The 20,412-nt window shown below is 40.8% G+C and overlaps 1 protein-coding gene across 8 annotated transcripts in view; it reads right to left on the reverse strand.

Annotated features, from left to right (window-relative positions):
• The window catches only part of GABRA5 (gamma-aminobutyric acid type A receptor subunit alpha5), a 56,496-nt gene that overhangs the window by 24,979 nt on the left and 11,105 nt on the right, over positions 1–20,412 (reverse strand). For all 8 annotated transcript variants that reach the window (XM_041717384.2, XM_041717371.2, XM_041717368.2 and 5 more), the window contains 3 exons: positions 19,365–19,432; positions 19,033–19,253; positions 3,458–3,540 (listed from right to left, as the gene is read on the reverse strand). In XM_041717384.2, coding sequence (XP_041573318.1) covers positions 3,458–3,540; positions 19,033–19,253; positions 19,365–19,432 — 372 coding nt within the window. The remainder of the gene's footprint in view (positions 1–3,457; positions 3,541–19,032; positions 19,254–19,364; positions 19,433–20,412) is intronic.

A 20,412-nucleotide genomic window follows, 5' to 3' on the forward strand; every position in this document is an offset into this window, starting at 1 on the left:
GTTTTAATGTCCTTGCTATTTTATATAATTCTTCCTCCCCACACCAGAAATAGCCTGGGGTTGAGATCAAATTTCTTGGGTTAAGGTGCTCCTAGGGAAACTGCTTTTGGCATCAGGAATTTTCATTACATCTTGTTTGACCAGCAAAGTCATTTAGAGTGTGGGTCAGCATTAGAATTGCATCAGAAAGCTATTGTAAATATGGCCATGGAAGAAACCAACACCCTTCCCATGCTACCATGAGGTAATGAACATACTGTCACAGCAATCCCCATCAAGCACCCTGGATTCAAAGAGAGCAGAGCCTGCTGCAGAGATCTCTGAGCCTGTGCTTTTGCATCGTCCCCAGTTCCCTTTAAATGAGACTTCTGCAGGATCATTTCTACAGATGCCCTGACCCCTAGCAGGAATGCAATCCCACAGGAAAAGAACCTGTGTACATGTACACCTGGAGCAGAGCCACCTGATCTTGCCATCTTGGAGCAGTGTGGAGCTGTACTTAAGGACAACTAAAATCTGCTCTGTTCATTTCATTAGGAGCTGTCCCTGAACTTCTGCACTTTTCATGACATGCCACAGAGTGCTAAAAAATACCACTACTGTAGTGGGCATTTGAACTGCCCAGCAGGTATCTAGGCTGGTGGCATGCACATATAACTTTTTATCGTATTTTTTGTATTTGACTGGACTTTTAATTATTTCTACAAAATATTCTGTTGCTATGTATCATGTTTCCTAGCTCACAAAATCTCCCACAATTCTAATTTAGCAAGAAATCAGTCAAATAAGACATAAGAACTCAACATCTACCTTTATTTATATGAAAAAGATTAATTCTCCTTCTCTTTCATAATGAAGAAAACATCAAGCACTTTTTGCCTTTTGCCTGCTGAATTATAGCAAACATAGTGAACGCTCATGCAGCAGAAAATGAATAACCTGCTCCTGCCTCTGCTGCAACACTGATCACTTCTCAGCATCCTTTTTGCTGCTGATCCACCATACGCCAGCTCTTTCATTTCACTGCCCTGCTCTCTTCATCCTCAGACTGGTTAGCACCAGTTTCTTCTTCACCCTCCCAGCTCCATTGATAATGTGTTTAACATTTACTTTGATGCTATTCCTTGAGGCTTTTCAAAAACCTTTTGGAATGAAGACCATTAAAAAAGAAAGCCTGTAGGGAAAGACAGTTTGGAAAGCTAAAGCAGAAAGGGTATGTGCTTATATATCATATGACTCTGTAGGCTTTGTCTTGCTGCAAGCCTGCAGGTGACTCAATGCAAACCCATATCGTTGTAAATCGGGAATAAATATTGTCCTCTCCTAAAATATACCTGGACTAGTTCAATAAACTCAGACTTACTGGCTGCTACTTGTACAAACATATGCACATGAAATCTCCATAAATTACAAGGGAGCTGTCAGATCAGTAATACAGATATTCCCAAGACTGAAAGACTGTCTATAGCTTGTCCCTGTAAATTTACTTTTTCCAGAGGCCAGTTGTGTGGCTAGCACAGACCAAATGGTTCCATGTCTACACACTGTGAAAGAACTTAAAGGTGACTTGTAATACCTTATAAATGTATTCTAGGATTTTATTCTGAGCATGGCAAGGGACATAAACTAAAACTCTATTATCGCCTCACAGGCCTAAAATAGAAATCCTTAGTGCTGGTTTTGACACAGATTGAAATTACCTGTGTGCTAAGAGGTGATTAACATGTAACACAATTGGCACTAGAAGAACATATAATTACTTTCAGACAGATTACTGGGCACTCCTTCTAAGCATTTGTAGCTTATCTTGTAATGTTATCTCATGCACTCACATGTTTGACTGGGATGCTTTTTTTTTGGCTCTTACTATATGGAGAGTTAGAACCTGTACCTTACTGCAGCTAATCAACTAACACAGAGAAACATCCAATTAACTTTAAGATTGACCTCTGCTGCATCAGGCTCTTTATTTATATGTGTTTTAGTATTGCATTAGCTATGTTTTAGTATTGCATATTTTGCAAGGTTTCATAAAACTATACAGCATATCAGTTCTGTAGTCTAGGCTAGAAATGAACAAATGTAACTTCATCTATTGATAGAGTAAACTATACATAATACCAGGAAGGATAAGTTCTATTTCTTTGTCTTATTAATTCTTTCCAGTGGCATTTGTTTAACCCTGTATATAAACAATTACAGTCTCCTGTGAGATGTTTTCCCATTTTCAAGTTCAGAATTACATGGGTGATTTCCATAGACTTTTTTAAGTGGAATATAAAGGTGTCTGGACCTTCCAATTTATATTGGCTTTGCTGTAAATTAACGCTGCTGAAGTCAATGAACACACTTGAACCTGCAGTAACTCTTTAAAATACTGGTGGCTATTTGGAGGAAACAGAATCTATCTGTATTGGAAGATGGAAAAGAAATCAGTTCTCTTAAGTTTGGTAATGTAGTATAGTTACTATAAACAGCATTTTTACTTCTTGGTATGATCACTAGAAGACAATATATAGTCAGTATTAAATCAGGGCAGATACAGACGATAAAGGCAAAGCTTAATCTTGCTAGGATTAGTGACTCTAAATTGATACGGCTGAAAAACATTGCAAAATGCTGAAGTTAGGTGGCTTCAGGGGCTAGCAAAATGCCTTTCATGGTAATTATCAGAAGTCTTCAGAGACAATGATTGCACCTGGAAGCTCTGATTTGATTACCAAAATTTTTTAAAAAGTCTGCTGCAGTAGCCTCATTTGTACTTTAATTAAGAGCTTTGTTTTTAAATATAACCATCTGATTCCCTGGGGTTATTTTTAAAGTAAGCTTCTGGCAAGGCAGCAGTGTGGTGGATTAGAGGCTTGGAATTGAGGAAAAATCATCGTTCAGCATACAGTTTAGAATAATGTGTGCATATATACAAATACATGTGTATTAAACATCATGTAACAGGATACAGGACTGGATTTATTAAAGCCAAATGGAAAGATATTTCCTCTTTGAATATTCTAGATCTCTTTTAATATATGCAATGCAGATATTGCACTGCAGTCTGGTTCATGTAAATACCACAATAATTGCACATCAATCTGATCAGTCCAGTGAAAGTTGTTTTAGTCCAAATGTAAAACCAAGTTATCAATTTAGCTGTCTGCATCTAGAACGCCATCTAACAGCGGATACACTTGATGTGGATATATAAGGAATATCACCCATCATCTCACTGTTTATCATGGAGTATGCAGGCATGAGTTGAAAAGCAGCAGGCTCAGATAAAGCATAGTCATGGGAAAGAAGCAGCAGGGTAGCAGAAAGGGGGGCAGAATGGGGACGCTAAAGAACCATGTTAAAAGGGGAAGGCGGAGGAGGAGGGTGAAAGACCTGTACAACACATCGCTGAACTTGAGAAGCCAGAAAATGGTATTTTTTTGAGTTCTTATTCCAGGAGAGAACTTACAGCTTCCAAATTTTAATGGGCAAGCATGTGCATCCATGGGGAAATCTTCAAGCTGCATGGGACATTCAGCAGAGATGGTCAATCTGTGGGGGAGTAAAAAAGAAAACACATCATTTTTTTCCCCTGTGCTTTTCTTTTAAGTCCCTCACTGCACTCCATGAGTGCTGACACAAGCATGCTTTTGCTGAAGGCTCGTTGCTCCTGCTGTAATCACAGATAACCCCCTGTTAAATTGGATGTGAGATAAGCCAGGTAGACCACTCTGTGTGCGTGCCCTAGGCATTATCTAGTAACCCTGAGACGTGTGAAATGATTTTATTTATGTAAGCTGTCCCAATAAGATCATTCTTTCTTATTAGTATGTGAAGAAACTCCTGTGATAGAGTTTTTGCCATATACTTTATACTTATCTGCTCTCTGTACATACTACAATTGGACTAGGAATTTGACTCCTGGGTCAAATAGCACTGTTACAGACATAAAGAATCATTGCCTTTATATGTAGATGTAACTATTTAAATGCACTAAATATATATTCATAGATAGAAACATATAATATAACCAATATATCTATATATAAAGTTATATATAATCAAGGACATATATGCATAACCTTATCTAGCACTATGGTTAACTTCTGTGGAAATCACATGGTATTTGAGTCCATTTCAGTTCAACACACTGTGAATTACCTGGGCATCTTGTCAGGCAAAAACAACGGTGTCATATTCCCCAGCATACTGCCTAGGGAAGCAATTCTATCCTGGATTCCCCAGCAACTATGTGGAAATATTTCATCTAGACTGGACATAGGGGTAGGGAAGAAAATACCCATAGGCAAATATAGATGTTTCCCATTGATGTTCTATAAATAGTCTGATGTAAATTTCTGAGCAGTGCAATATCAGTTATATTGATATCAAATGCATCAAATATATCAAATATCTCAAGAGAGCCAAAACATGCTTCTAGCACAAGGAGAATCTGTTTTGTTTGTGCCATTTTGATATTTCCATAACACAAACAGTTTGCTCAGGATGAAAACAAAAGATTAAAATCTCATTTTATTTTATGAATATCTTTATGGCTTTCTTATTTTAGTCTGTTATTCCACCTCAGAGGCAGCAGCCTAGAGACATCCAAGGCTCTACACACTGCCTGGTACTGGGGTGACACAGGGCTGGAGGGCAGCCTGGTTCCTAACCAAACTATTGCTTGGGCAGTGAAAACCTCCAAAGAAATCCACAATGCCCTACAACCAACATGCAAAAGAACACTTTCCTATCACTACAGCAACATTGAGCCATATATACTGGCCATATATATAGTCATCACTTCCTATGGTGCCATAAGCACATCTATCAAAAGGGGCTGTAACAGGCAATAATCTGTGTACAGATGGCACAGTGCTCGGCCAGTCCAGTTCAGTACAATGCAGTGATGCCTTGCCAGGGCACTACAGCTACACAGACAATCAGCTGGGGGAAACAGCTCCACTCTGTTAGAGCTAACACACAGAAATTCTGGGGCTGTACCAATGGCTGGAAATGGCAAAATAAGCACAGAAAATGCAACAGTATCACTAGCTAGAGATCATATTTTGAGGATGAGCTGGGAAACAGGAAGAGAAAAAGGCAAAATGCACACAGTAATAGAAAATGCAAAGATAATATGCCATAGACAGCCAAATAAATCCAGTTCAGAACAGAGATAATTTACCATTTGGTATGAACAGACAGGAGGGTACAATATAGAGAAGAAATTACTGAGGCCTGAGATACCTGCACTTAAGAAAAACTGTCCTTGAGCTTTATTTTTGCAAAAGATATTTTAAGATCACTCAGATATGTAGTTGTCTGCAGTGGAGACTGGCCTTGGGCACCAAAGGCAGCAAAGCCAGAGTTACCAAGAGTGGTGTGTGGATGAATTTAATAAGCTGATTCTAGTAGTATAGTGCCCAGAATTCACATCCTTTTCACATAAATCACTCTAATGGGCACTTGAAAGCAATGCTGCCATCCCTCCAATGCATCATTTTATTTTCTGTGTTAAGCACTGTAAATTTGAATTTCTTGATAAATTCAGAAACTTTGCTCTAAGAGCCCATGAGAAAGCCAGCGTGCTTTGCTGCAGTCCATCTCCTGTCTCTTCGTCTACCAACAGTTTAGTCTTGTCATTTCAGAGCTGCAGCTTGACTACATTTTAATACACACACTTGTCATCTGCAAACTTCGAAGGAGGGAATGCCTATATCCATCTTACAACAGGTATAGAATCAGGAAGTGAAGGAATATTCAGCGCATAATTATGCATAAGACCTCCTGCTTCATCTCACTGTCCTATGAATTGTATCCTGCTGCCTGCATCTCTGGAAATAACCCTTGTGTGTAATGAGAAAGGTTGTAGACATTCATCAACTATAAATGTGGAAGAGAAGTGAAGATGAGTTGCACAGAGACTGTGACCCAGTGGAATTTAATTAAGTCAGTCCAGAAATTATTTTTGCCTGTCTTAAATAAAAGGGTAGCAGATAAGGCTGGAGGGCATCTGGCTGCCACTACCTGACTCAGAAGCTGCAAAGACTCTTGAGGTGCCAGGGCTACTCCTCTGTCCCCTCTGAATTCCTCATCCAGAAAAAGGCAGAATATCCCTTAATATCCTAGGGTGCTGCTGCTGCAGTCTTCTGGGTCTAGCCTGAGGGAAGGGAGAACCAAATTTAGGAGCTGTTAATGTGCTTGGGGACAGCCTTTCCTTCCATTAACATGAATTCTTTGGATAAAAAAAAAATGTTCATTTTGCTCTCTATCAATGGTATCTGTATGCTTCTTTCCTTTTCCTATGCCCCTATCCTAGGACCACTCCTATTCTGGCAATCTTGAACAAAATTAACTAGCTCTACCTATTTGTTACATGCTATTAAGAACTATGTAGTTGAGCCTCTTAGGTGATTTTTAAGTGCTCAGTGAACACTCTCCTAGAAATCTCTTACAGAAGTGTACATTACCCAAGGCTTTTGAAGTGTCTTGTAATGGCCAATGTGACAAAAATTTTGACAGGAAACTTGTAAAAAAAGCTTGACTGTGGGTTCTGATTCATAGCACAAATGTCACCACCCTGAATTTCTGTATGTGCTCTGTGCCCAACATGAACTGGTTTTCATAACTGTGTGAGGACCTGAAAAACAAAGTTACTCAACAGACTCCTGGTTCAAAGAGGCCGGATTTTCTACTGCATACAGAAATGAAAGCAGCACAGCAGACATCTACACTCTGGGGGCTGAAGGCATGGGTTGCTGCATACTGATTTGCTCTGAGATGCAGAGTACAAACTATATATTCAGATCATAGCCTCAGGAGTCTCCAAAAAATTATATCTGGGGCTACTCCTTCAAATACCACCTGCAGTGATTGGCTTTTAACATTGTGCTAAAGCTTAGGGACCCTTTGTATATTCTAGTTTACACAGCTGATTACTACACGGTGCTTGGTCACAGCCAGCACGGCTTCATGCTTTTCAAACCTGATTTTCTTTAATGACAATGTAACCCATCTAGTTGATCAAGAGAAGTCAGCTGATGCCATCTTTTTGGATTTCCATACAGCTTATGCTACTGTCTCTCACAGTACCCTTCTGGACAAAATATCCAGCAGACAGCTAAATAAATTTGTCATGTGAGGAGTGAGCAACGGGCTCAGGGGCTGGACACAAAGGGTTGCAGTGAATGGATGACATGAGACTGATGACTTGTCACTTGTGGGGCTCTGCAGGGCTCTGTCTTAGGCCCTGTGCTCTTCAACATCTTTGTGAATGACTTGGATGCAGGACTGGAAGGGATACGAAGCAAGTTCACAGATGATAAAAAACTGGGAGCAGCTGTTGCCTCCCTCAAAGGCTGGGACGCACTGCAGAGAGACTTCCAACAAATCAAAGGGCTGGGAAATCACCAACACTATGAAGTTCAACAAAGGAAAGTGCCAGATTCTGCACCCGGGATAGGGCAGCCCTGGATATATGGACAGACTGGGGAATGAGATGCTGGAAAGAAGCACCACGGAAAGGGATTTAGGAGTCCTGGTCAGTGGCAAGTTGAACACGAGACATCAGTGTGCCCTGGTAGCCCAAAGGGCCATGTCCTGGTGTGCATCAGGCACAGCATCTCCAGCTGAACAAGGGAGGGGATTGTCCTGCTCTGCTCTGCACTGGGGCAGCCTCACCTTGAATATTATATGCAGTTTTGGGTAACACACTATAAGAAAGATATTAAATTATTAGAGAGCATCCAAAGGAGGGATATGGAGATGGTGAAGAGCCTTGAGGGGAAGCTGTCTAGAAGTGGCTGAGGGGAGCCCACAATTCTGTGTGAGGGGAAGAAGAGGCATTGATCTGTTCTCTGTGAGGGCTAGTGACACAGGACCCAAGGGAATGGCCTGAAGTGGTGTCAGAGGAGGTTCAGGTTGGATATTAGAAAAAGGTTCTCCACACAGAGGGTGGCTGGACACTTGAACAGGCTCTCCAGGAAAGTGGTCACAGCACCAGCCTGACAAAGTTCAAGAAGTGTTTGGACACATGGTGTGATTATTGGGAATGGTCCCATGCAGGGGGAATTGCACTCGATGCTTCTTGTGGGTCCATTTCAACACAGCATATTCCATGACTGCAACAAAATTACTCTCGGTTTGCATTTACTTAAGAAAGAGAAAGGAGGCCTGGGCATGCACATATGAAACAGTCTTTGCCTAATCCTTTTAACATGGTGACTCCAGAATGATCTGTGATTCTCCAGAATGATGATGATTGCTGTGCCCAGTGTAGTACAGTTATCTGAGCTAGTGACAGTCACCAAACCAGGATTTTTCTGTCACAGCACACACATTGCTCAAAAGGCAGCTCTTTCCAACAGAAGCATTTAAAAGCTTCTCTCGTCCACCATCATTCTTTCTTAATGAAACCCCTATGGGATTAGTTCCACTCAAACAGTCTTTGACAAGATTATAAGCAGCTGTTAAAGGTCCTTTGCAACAAGAGAATAAAACTCTGATTTTATTGAATATAATGGTAAAATTTTCCCTGACTTAAATGGGACTACTATTCATCCAAAACATGTAACAAACCCTGATTACAGCTGCTGATTTATTAATGACAAAATTTTGTTCTCATAATGCTCCAAATACTGACACTGCTAACCAAGTGTTAATCAACAAACAAAATGCTATTGTGTACCTTATTTATCTGAAAAAAACCTGTTAGGTCTACAAATTATTTAATCTATCACATATAATTGTACACGAAAGCTTTATCAAAGCTTCATAATGTATAGCTTTTAAGAACATAAAGTGATTACTGACATTCTGTTTCAAGACACATAAACAAATATCTAAGAAAAGCACAATTCAAGCAGCAAGACTTGTTTGCTTCAGAAAAGTCACCTTCAACCATTTCCACTGGGGAATTAAGCATCACAATGCTTTCAAGAGATTGTTCCTTTTTAGCAAGAAGGAAAAGGAAGAGATGTTAAAATCAAGGATGTGGCAAGGAAATAAATTCAGATATTAGGGGGGCAGACATTTGGAGTAAGTGTGCTTCAAGGTGTCCTGAGAAACCCTCAGTAGCAGTCCCTGAGATAGGAGGCACCCTGTCCTGCAAGACCCTGTTTTAGATCACTGCAGGGACCCCCAAGCTGTTCCCATGATCTCCTCAATGCAAGGAGCATCTGTTCCTACTTGTGAGAGAAGAGAGAGAGGACTGAGCATCCTTCTCCTACCCTGTGAGTGCAGGAAACATTTTCTAACATATTATGTGCAGCTGTCAGGCAGGCGTTGAGGGCAGTAACCTGCCTGGGGAGCCACAGACAGCTGCAAAACTTGCTTTTGCTTATAAAAAGTTATTTGCTACTAACTTTAATATGAAAAACATTAAAACAGAGAGCTCTAGAATGAGAGGGAAGCAGAAAGGCAAAGTCACCAGTGGCTTTTGGGAGAACTTAATTCAAAGAAATGTTGACTAGTAAGCGTTACAGATGAAGGGGACACAGAAATACTTTTGTTGGCACTAAGGTACTATGGCCAGAGAGATATGGAGTTTTTCTGCCTATTTGCACTCATCCCCAAACCAGTTCCATCTTCTTAGTTATTTATTTCTGTGCACTACCCTCACCCCTGTTTAAAGGGAACATTTAAATGCTGTGCTTTGACCCCACCTGTGCTGCCAACCAGTACCTGCTCTGGGGCTCAGGTGAGCCCAAGTGCCTCTCCCCCACCCCCACTCCAGCATGAGACCAGCCATTTCCCTGAATAAAAGGGAAAATACTTGCTTAAAACTCACCTTAAACCTACTGCAACCTATCTCCCCAACATGCCAAAAAAGAGTTAAGTGGATCCAGCCTTATATAGCTCACTCCAGCAGGCTTGCTGGCTCCCTGAAAAGGGAGACTTCAGGGCTGGGTCAGACCCTTTTCAGGAATCAACTCCAGGAGAAGCTTCCTGGGGTACCTGCTCCAGCACAACCTCAGCAGAATAACTTGACCCCTTCTGGTATCTCCAGTATGCCCTCTAACACACATGGCACCAGGAGAATAATAGAGTTATTCCTTTGGGTTGTTTTTCCAAACTGTGGTGTTTCAAACTTTAGGTTTGTGAAATTATTCATTTGACCCTGACTGATGATACCATTCAGCTAGTCTCCTATTGTGATGTCTTGGGAACACTTCAATAAGCAAACTTCTATTTCTTGCAAAAGGTTTTAAAACAAGACTTGTTTCAGGCCCCAGCACAGTAAGTGTATAGTCCAGGGAATTAATCTCTCCCTGTGTTCCTGAAATAAATGTAGTGTGCCATTATAAGCATATATATATATATATGCATATACAAGCATATATATATATATATATATATACAAACATAACACACAAACATAAATATATATGAGGAACTTTCTTAGTTTTGAAGCACTTGCCATACAGTACTAACAAACCCTGTTGATAGTGGTGGGTTACAGAACACCACACAGAAGTTTTAGAATGTTGACCTGTGGCTGTAAGAGTCACCCTGAAACCTGCCCCTGGTTGGGTGATTGTCTGTAGCCTGGCTCAGGGGAAAGAAGTGATTATTCTTTGAGACTCAAACAGTGCTTTTCTCATGGATTTTCATCACTTTGTTGGAAAAAAGGCCAAAATGCAGATTCAGAGCCTTGATCTGCATGTCCATGTGGGATGTGGAGGCAGTTCACCACTGTCTCCTACTTATAAACACTGGTTTCTTTGGCATACACCACATAAAGTGAACAGAGAACAGAAAGTAAAGCTAAAACTAGAGCAAGGTGCTCTGCAGAAATTTCTGTCTTAGCCCATTTTACCTTCATAACCGCTCTGCCAAGAATTCTACCATGTCCAAACTTTCCTATGATGCTGAGATGTGCTATCATTATGTGACAACAAAATGTCCTTTAAAATGCTACAGGGAAGAGACTATGAAAGACTAAGAACTTCAGTCATTGATGCTTTTGGGAGCTGTGAATATGTAATTCAGATGCATGGTGCACATGACAGCAAAACTCTCATTTTAAACAAACAAAATCCTCATCACAGCTTCTGCTGAAGTGTAAAACAAGACTTTATTTGCCTAGATGAACTGTGCTGCAGACTAAGTTATTGTGACATGATCTGAGGTGGCAGAATTGGTCTCAAAAGCTGTGCCACTATAAGAATGACCTCACTGCATGTGGAATAACTTGACATACTCAGAGCATACTCTTAGACAGGAATAGGGGAGATGTTCAGCCTCTAGACACAGGAAAAACAGAAAAAGGCAATAAAATAACCAAAAGGACACACAGATTACATTATATGTATTTGGGAGGTTACAGAAAGCAGATATTTATAGTAAAGGTAATACCTTTAATTCTCCAGTACTTCTTTTAAGTGCATAAAACCAATAGATCAAGCAGTGAGTTTGTGCGTAGCCAACTTTGCCATGCAAGTTATCTAATGAAGTCCATAAGCAAGGTAGAACTTACTGGATAAAGCTCTGTTTTTTTGCAAGACTAACTGGTGCAGTAAAAACCCCAACCTTTTTGACAGACAATTCCTTCTTCAGGTTCTCTTCCTTCTCTCATTTTACTTTCCTAAAGAAACTTTAGATCAAAGTGGCTATGCAGCTCTGAATGCTCTGCACAGTATCACATCCATCTATTGGATAGTTTTACTTAAAAACTTCTTCAAGCTTTCTCTTCTTTATGGCCTGAATTCTCTTTTGGCACCCCATGAAGAAGGCTTCTGAACTTCGCCTCTGCATCAGCTTCTTTTTTTAGTGAATTCTTGAATTAAAACCCAAAAATGTAACTAGCTCTAGCAATGCCAAGAAGCTGATGCAGTTGTTGATGCAGGTGAAATGGGAACCATTTCAACCAGCCCACACCTTATTTTGCCAGGCCACCCATTCCCCAAGTCTGCCCATGCTACACATTTTGATTTAAATCTCCTTATCTGCATGTTTTTTTGATAGCATGTTCAAGGAAGAGCTAACTGCAGTAAGTGCAGTTGAACTTGAAGTGCTGAGTAACACTCAACTATGAGCTTCTTTTTGGGTCTCAGGAGAGGCCAGTTCCAGTTACTGGCAGAACCAGCCAGCAATCCCTGGTGCCAATCAACTACACAGCTGATCTTTGCTTTCAGTGGAAGACAACCCCAGTACAGGAGAAAGAAGGAAGCATAGAAATCACACTAAATGATGAAGGCTATGGACAAAGTGCAGTCATCCTTCAGTTTGGATATCACCTGCTAGGCAATTTGATCAATGCCGGTTTTCTGACTGTCCAAAAGGGCTTTTGTTTTTCCATTTCTGCCTGTCAGTATGTCAGTGTTCCTCCATGGATGAAGGCTACCTCATTGCACAGACATCTTTTTGCTTCCTCCCAGTTCACACACCCTTTATATTTCTATGAATAGCCATAAACTACATTAAGTATTTTTTTCTGAGAAAAATTACCTGGATTTAAAAAGTAAGAGTGCGGGGAGGGATGAGGAGGAAGAGCAGATACCAGGATGTGCAGTACCAGCCCATTTGGGCTCTCCCACATTTAGATTGAGATGTACAGACATGGCAGGATAGGTAAGAAGGATTATGACCTGGCAACCCAAAATACAGAACAAAAATCTTTGGTAATTTTCCACATTTCAGACCTAGAGCTCAAAACCATCACATCTTCCTTTCAGCCACTTGCATTTAACTCCAGCTTCCTCTTACCCATCTCAGGTTTACCTCCAAGGTCACGCCTTTTGTGTAACATTAATGCTCCCTATACCTCTACAAAAGTGGGAAGTGACTGGGATTAGACATCCCTATGTGTATGTACCTTATTGGTACATGAAGAAAGCTGTTTAGCCATCCAAGCAGGACGTTATTATCTGGGGTTTTCTTGCCTTACTTATGAAATAATACATGCTCCTGATCAATACAACCATGAAAGGCAGGGTAAAGGGTCAGACTGTGAGTTTTCACTGCACCAGGAAAAGAGCCCTATGATTCCTCAGCTGTTTAACACCATAAATAGCCATGAAACAGGCCTCAATTTACCATCTGTTTGTTATTTATACCACCACCAGTGCTAGCATCTGCTACAGCATAATCACCTGTTTGTAGCAGTTCAGCCTCAGAGAAGGAACTGCCAAATCTCCTAGTGACATTTGTTTCCTGACCTCCTTATAAGGTGCACCATATTCCCTCCTACACCCACCTAGGCAAAAGCAGAGGACTGAACCCAGTTTATGTGTGCCCAGATGTGCTATGCTTGCACAACCTTGGGCTTTAGGTTGCACAGAGAGGAAACTGTATGAGTCCTCCACAAAACAGGTCCAGCTGCTGGCCAGAACATCCCACAGCTTTAGGTTGCTGGCACACTACTCATTTCTAGGCTGCAGGAGTATGGAGGTAGGAAACACCAAAGGAAATAACTAAGATGGGACTCAAGTGACTAAACTAAACTAAATGGCATTAGTTACGCTGTTCTCCTTTGCCCCTGTGAAAAAGAAACAAACAATAAGAACCCCTGAAGTGTGAGTGGAGAGAAATAAGCCTCTTAACTTCACTACTAAAGCAGACATCTGAAATAATGTAGACTTCTAACTCCATATGAAATTCTCTCTCCTGCATTGGGAGCAAATCTGGGCCCAGAGGCTCAGCTGCAGTCACCAACATTACAGATTAACAGAATTAAGTGAATCCCACCCTCTCTGCTTGCATTATACCACAGTGTATTTTAGATTACTCATTGGCAGTCAAATGTTTCAGCACACATATAATGTACTTCAGAGGATGGTATTTCTGATTAGGCAGATTAAGATACTAATTTCTGTCTAAGTGAAATAACCAGGGTGTCCACTGTAATGTTATCCTCCCCTAATAGTAAAAAAAGACAGAAGAACCATAACAATTCTTCAGCATCTACCAGACACTTTCAAAGCCCCCAGATTCAGAAGCAGATTGGGCAGATACAGTCACCAAAGCATCTGTCCTTTCCCTGGGTGTTTGGGGGGACCTGTCAGAGCACTGCTTCCTTCTGGGTTCTGTCCAGCCACCCTATCCATACATTCCAGCTCTGCTGGTTCATGCCTATAAAGCAGGTGGAACACAAAGGAATCTGGCAGAAACTGCATCAGATAACCCCAAAGGGAGGTTGGGTCTGCCTCTGCACTCAGCACAGACCTGGAACTAAAGTTGTACCTTTTGTGGCTCCTCAAAGCCCAAGCAAGCATCCCCTCCTCCAAGGACATGCTGGTTCTTGTTTGGGTTTTGTCTTTTAATCAATTCTGCCCTTGCTGTGCAAGTTCCTATCTCTGTGATGGAGAGCTCTGCAGGGCTCTTCCCACTTTTATTACCAGCAGAATAGGCCATTGTCACACAATCTACATAGGGATTGTATTTGGTCATAATTGTCCATTTTGAATGAATTACACCACAGTCTTCTCTGATGCCTTTCTCTCCCTGTGAGCAACTCCAACCCTGGATTTTTCAAAACAACAAATCTTGGTTCCTTGAAGGACAGCTTTTGAGAAATGAGGAAATGTGCAACCAAAACAGAGCTATAGGAAGCAAAAGACTTGGTGTTTAATCAAGAATCCTGCTGCTATCCTCAGGGAAGGGCCCTTCACTTCACATATCCCTATTTTCTCTCCCTCTGTCAAAATCTGAATTGACGAAAAGCAGCTGAGAGTCCTTGCCACCACTGCAAGTTTTCATCACTCTGCAAGATTCAGTCCAATGTAAAGAAATCACTTTTTTTTTCCTTCCAGCTTCTGGCAGGTTGAAGCTTGAATACAAAAGAAAACACAGCAAGTCTAACACAGGGAAAGGAAATGCGTATTTGTATGTCTTCATAACTTGTAATTAGTTTTTTAATATTTATAAAATACCTAAAAAGTATTGACAGATCCCTTTCTGTAGACATAAAAAATAAATAAGGAAAAATGCATTCAGATTGAACAGAAATGTTTCCATCTGGAACCAGACATCTGGCTGATGGAAAACTGAGGACTCGTTTCAAATCATGGATTTGCTGATCACTTCTTCGTGGGCACACAAGCAAACCTATGTCTGTCAAAGTCAGATCTTGAGAACGTACACATTTCTCATAGAATAATTTTCCCTTCAACAAACAAACAAATGAACAAACAAACAAACACTGGCTTTCCCATTAAAATCTTGAAAGCAGCACCGTATCTTCTGGTCAGCTGGTTTTATGATCAATAGTTCTTGAGCATAAAGTGGTGAGGTTGCTAATCCAAGCCCTTCATGGAAGAGCAGAATTAGTGCTAACATGCACTCAGGACATGTGTTCACTCGCACAAACAATTTTAATGCTAAGTGTAAGAATCAGTATTTTCAGCCCAAGGAAGCCTGGGTGTGCACCACAGCAGAGCAAACAGCGTGGTTATGCTGCCATCAAGTGGACACACTTTGCTGAATTGTAAATATCTTTCTGGAGCTGTAAAGGTAACAGTATTTTAGGACTGTATTAACAATTTTGGAGTTTTTTTAACACCATGCTGAAGAATGGCTGCATTCTCCAGCTTTTAAATTATTCATATGCAAATTATTGGGACAGATTTTACTGTAAACTCTCCCAGATTCTCTGGCAGCCTTCTGTTGCCATAATAACACAGGAAAAATCTGTGCACTCCTCAGATATATGACTATGTCCTAAATTCCCAGATTATATCAGATGCATGGAAGTCCTGGTGATAAAAAAAGGGATTTGGGGTCCTTTCAAATTGACAGTGAGAATGGGGCTCTAAGGAGTGCCTTTGTGATGGCATAAGAAAGATTTTTCACTATCTACAAGCTGATAGAAAACCATTAAAAAATGCATAAAAGCTGCTGGCCAAAAGTTAATATATGGGCCAAAAGTTTAGCTCTAATGAGCATGCTCTACTTCATATAATTTTTGGCTTCTTCACAGCATTTTTTTCTGGCATTCTACAGCAAAGTTTATCAAAGCTTCTGTCTTTACAGCCAATTCACACTGAGCAAAAAAAGAAAAAATATGCAGCTCACTGAAACATGATGGTTCTCTTCTTAGTCTGAAAATTTTGCTTAAATCACTGTTCCAATTTTTCAAAATAAACAAATTCTATAAGTTTTACAATATTTATTTCTCCGATAATATAAACAAAATATATTTTGATTTTTAAAGAAAATAATCTAATTTTTACCTTCATTCAAAAAGCTATTTTATATATATATATATATTAGTGAAATATGATGTATGTTTTCCACTGCTTTTTATACCAGTGCTCTTACTGAGGAAAAAAAAAAAGTAAAAAATTTTAAAGTGGAGCTACAGACAATACTCCCCTCTAGGGGCAGAAACAGAATTTGCAGCGTTCCATTCAGGAGCGCTTCATCTGTAAATCACATTAGTGACATAAAACTAATAGGTCCTCCCAAGTGAAAGACAAACAGAATTATTAAGTCATTCCCCACAGAGAACACTGCTGTATGTGAAATCTGTCTAGAGGACGCATTCCTGTATTCACACAGAAGGACTTTAATGTCACACATACAGAGAAGCTCATTTATCAGATTTCCATCCAACACACATCCCGTCAACTTCTGACCCAGACAATGTATCATCAAATGCAATATGCGAGGTGTACATTTTTCTTTATAAGTAAACACGTGTGTCATGGAAACGTATGTCCTGACAAGTACTAAAGCTGGAAGTTTGCTCAGCTGCTCATACTTGGTATATTTGGAAGTGAAATTGGATGGAAGGTCAGCATTGGCTCGGCTGCTTTCCTCCCCTTCATTCAGGCAGCCAGATGCAAGGTTGCAAAAGCAATTCAGGCATCTCTGTCAATGACAGAGGGTCCAATCCTCCCCACACAGAATACTCCTACGTACAGTCTGGGAAGCTCGCAATTCCTCCTTGGAAACGAGGAGAATGCAGAGCTAACAGAGGGTTGTCTACACATCCCCAGATCCTGAGAACTGAGTAAGCCTGATGGGAGCTACAGGAACTGGGGCTCAAGCCTCAGCTGAAACTCAGTACTTCGCAATGCATTACCACTGAGACAAGCAGCTCCCCCCAAAAAAAGCCCAGTGCTGTCTATCTTCTCAAGGAAAGCCATCCTAGGTAACTCTGCTAGCTGTTACCTTTGTTAGGACACTCAAGGAAGCTGAAGGGGCTGGCTGCTTGTCACAGTCACCTCTGAACAGGTTGGGATGATACCCTCAAGACACCCTGTGGCACAGAATGGCTCTGCCTCCAAAGGAGCACCGCTCCATGCATCTTACAAAAGCAGGGTCCTGACTCATGTTTAAGCAGAAGGGATAGACATTTGAAAGTTATTACTTGTAACAGTGGAAAGCAAGCTGATTTAAAAGATTTGCACTCTATTTCTTATCACATATACTGTGGTTAGTAGAAATTTTATTTCCACAGACAATATTCTAACCAAAAAAAAGTTATGTTGCATGGTTTTTTAGGTTACAAAAGCATTATGTTCTTTCTGTAGTCTACAAAATCATCAATCCCAAAAAATCAGGGAAAAAAGGAGCTGAGTGGGATGATGAGAAAGTCTGTGTCACATCCATGTTTTTCTCCAGCTGCATATGCTGAGCTTTTCCTAAGTAGGGTACCTGTGGGAACTGAAACTATTATGCCATTTTCACCTGAGAGACACCTTGACAAAGTAACTCAGATTCAGTGATGAGCTCACCGATAGGTGGGATTATCACTAATTTGGGGCTAGTAAGTACAGCAACACACACAGTAGAAGAGAAAATTAGGATGGTTTTCCCTTCTTTTAAACATGAACTTCCATCATGTCTAAGTCTTTTTAGTGCTAATCCAGTTACAACTGGGATGGTCTAAAACAGTAAGGACATACGTAAAGATACCCCATGTCTCCTTTGCCTTCCAGAATAAGGGATTTAAGATGGCTCAAAAAACTCAAACATGTTTGAAACACCTGAAATAAAACCTGGGAAGCTCCAGGTCCCTGTGTACAGAAGCATAACCCTCTTGAGCCTCAACAAGTCTTAACCACTATGCCCATGAGCAAGCCTGGGACTCGCCCTGCCAGCGACAGGACTGTGCAGCCCCACAGCAGGACACAACAGCAGCCAGAGGTTGGCTTCCCACACATGGCTGGGGGCTGCCTGCTGAAAACCCCGTCATCTCAGTGCCCATCTTCAGGCTCCTGAGCACTTTGCTGGGTCTCAAGCACTCTGGGCTTGTTTATTGAAAGTTCAGAATAACCTTTTGCTGCTCAGTAGGTTTTTACTTTTATCTCTTTTTCAAGTTGTCCATATGACTATGGTCTTGGAGAAAACCCTGTTGAAGATATACAGCAGTCTTAATTACTACAGGCTAACTACCTTTAATGAGCAAATTTCCATACACTGATGTGGGATTTGGCCTGAAATAATTTCAGACACCTAAAATTATTGATGTTATATCTTTTATCTACATTATGCAATGATGATTCTTGGCAGTATACTCAAATCAGAAGAGGAGTACAATTCCGAAGATCTGAGACACCCATTTGCTTCTAAGTAATATAATGTCCCAGCTTTGTTTGAAGGATTGTACTTGCTAAAGCAGCTTCACAGTGCTGCTAGCTTATGCCATTTATCCTTATGATCATTTGCTTTTTAGCACTATTAGTCAAATTAATACAAAAAATATAACAAAAGCTCCAAGGGTTCAAGATGTACTGCCCCAGAACAAAGTCTCAGTTTCTGGTCTTGGATACTGTTCTCCTGCAGTCTGCACTACAGCTACAAACACAAACAGTAAGAGAGAACAGATCATCATAAAAAAGCTGAACTGAATCATCAATCTGTTGAGAATATGCTTTCCATTTAATCAAAAGAAATAGTTAAGCACTAGCACTATTCAGAAGCTACTAATTTGTACTTTAAGGCTGCAATTATATTTTCCATTTTTCTTGATGTTCACACAAATATGTGTGAAAGATTGGTTCCCTGGTCTACTAGGAGTGAAGAAAGTGATGCTCCCCACAAATAACTGTAGTTATCTGGGAATCAGCACCAGAAAAAATCAACCCTGGCTATTACCTCATGGTATACAGCAGAGTGCCATCATCCTCCAGGCGCAGAAGCTTGTTTGGGGTTGTCATGTTGTGAGCAATAGACTTCTTGCCATTGTGGAAAAAAGTGTCTGGGGTCCAGATCTTGCTGGCGAGCAAGTTGTTAAGAGGAAGGCGTTGCATAGGTCCTTTGAATCGCAGCCTTTCATCTTTCCAGCTTTGTCGGAAAAAAACGTCAATGGTGTATTCCTGGCATAAAGAAATACTCGAGGTATTGCAGGATCTGAATAGAAATTATGGTTCCAAAAATGACTTCAGCAAAGTAAATACAATCAAATTGGCAGCCACATGCTAACTTACCATTTCTGTGTCTGACACAGGACCAAAACTGGTAACATAGATGTCTGTTTTCACCTGAGTTATTCGCTCTGTAATAAACATAGGCTCCGCATCAGTAATTGCTTTAAAATGCAAATACCTTCTAGCAATGCTTACTTCTATTAATTTCTGAATTACTCAAAAATCCCCAAAAGATTGAAATTAAGAGCATGCTTGAGGAGGCTTTTCATCCTGGATGAAATGCAGTTGATGACCTTTGGGAGTCTAGGCTTTGCTCTTACAAACAAAAAGAAACCAGCCCTTCAAGAGTGCATTTCCTCTGACTGACAAGTTTTGCTCATAGAGACACAGAATGGTTTGGGTTGGAATGGACTTTAAAGATCATCTAGTTTCAATCCCCTGCCATGGGCAGGGACACCCTTGACTAGATAAGGTTTCTCAGAGCCCTATTCAACCTGGTCTTGACCACTTTTACGGATGGGGTATCTATAGCTTCTCTGAGAAACCTGTTCCAGTGCCTCACCACCCTCAGGGTAAAGAATTTCTTCCCAATACCTAATCTAAATCTACCCTCTTCCAGTTTAAAACCATTATCCCTTATCCCATCACTCCCTGACAAAGGGTTCCTCCCCATCCTTCCTCTAAGCACCTTTAGGCAATGGAAGGTTTCTACAAGGTTACCCCCAGAGCCTTCTCTTCTCCAGGGTGAAGTACCCCAACTCTCTCATGTCTTCACAGTATGGATACTCCAGCCTTCTTATCATCTTAGTAACTTCCTCTGGACTCACTCCAATATGTTCATGTCCTCCTTATGCTGGGATTCCAGAGCTGAACACAGTACTCACAAAAGCAGAGGGGAAGAATCTCCTCCCTCAACTTGCTGGCCACTCTTCTTTTGATGCATCCCAGGATGGGATTGGCTTTCTGGGCTGTCAGTTAACACTGCCAGCACTTATGCAATACCTACCACAGGATCAGATGAAGTGTACCTTGGAAGGACCTACTCCCCTCAGCTGGCTTGGGTGATCTGCCTGATTCCAGACAGCTATCAGAGATGTCCAAAGTTAGG

Source organism: Taeniopygia guttata, chromosome 1 (assembly GCF_048771995.1).
Source record: "Taeniopygia guttata chromosome 1, bTaeGut7.mat, whole genome shotgun sequence".
NCBI classification, from domain to species: domain Eukaryota; kingdom Metazoa; phylum Chordata; class Aves; order Passeriformes; family Estrildidae; genus Taeniopygia; species Taeniopygia guttata.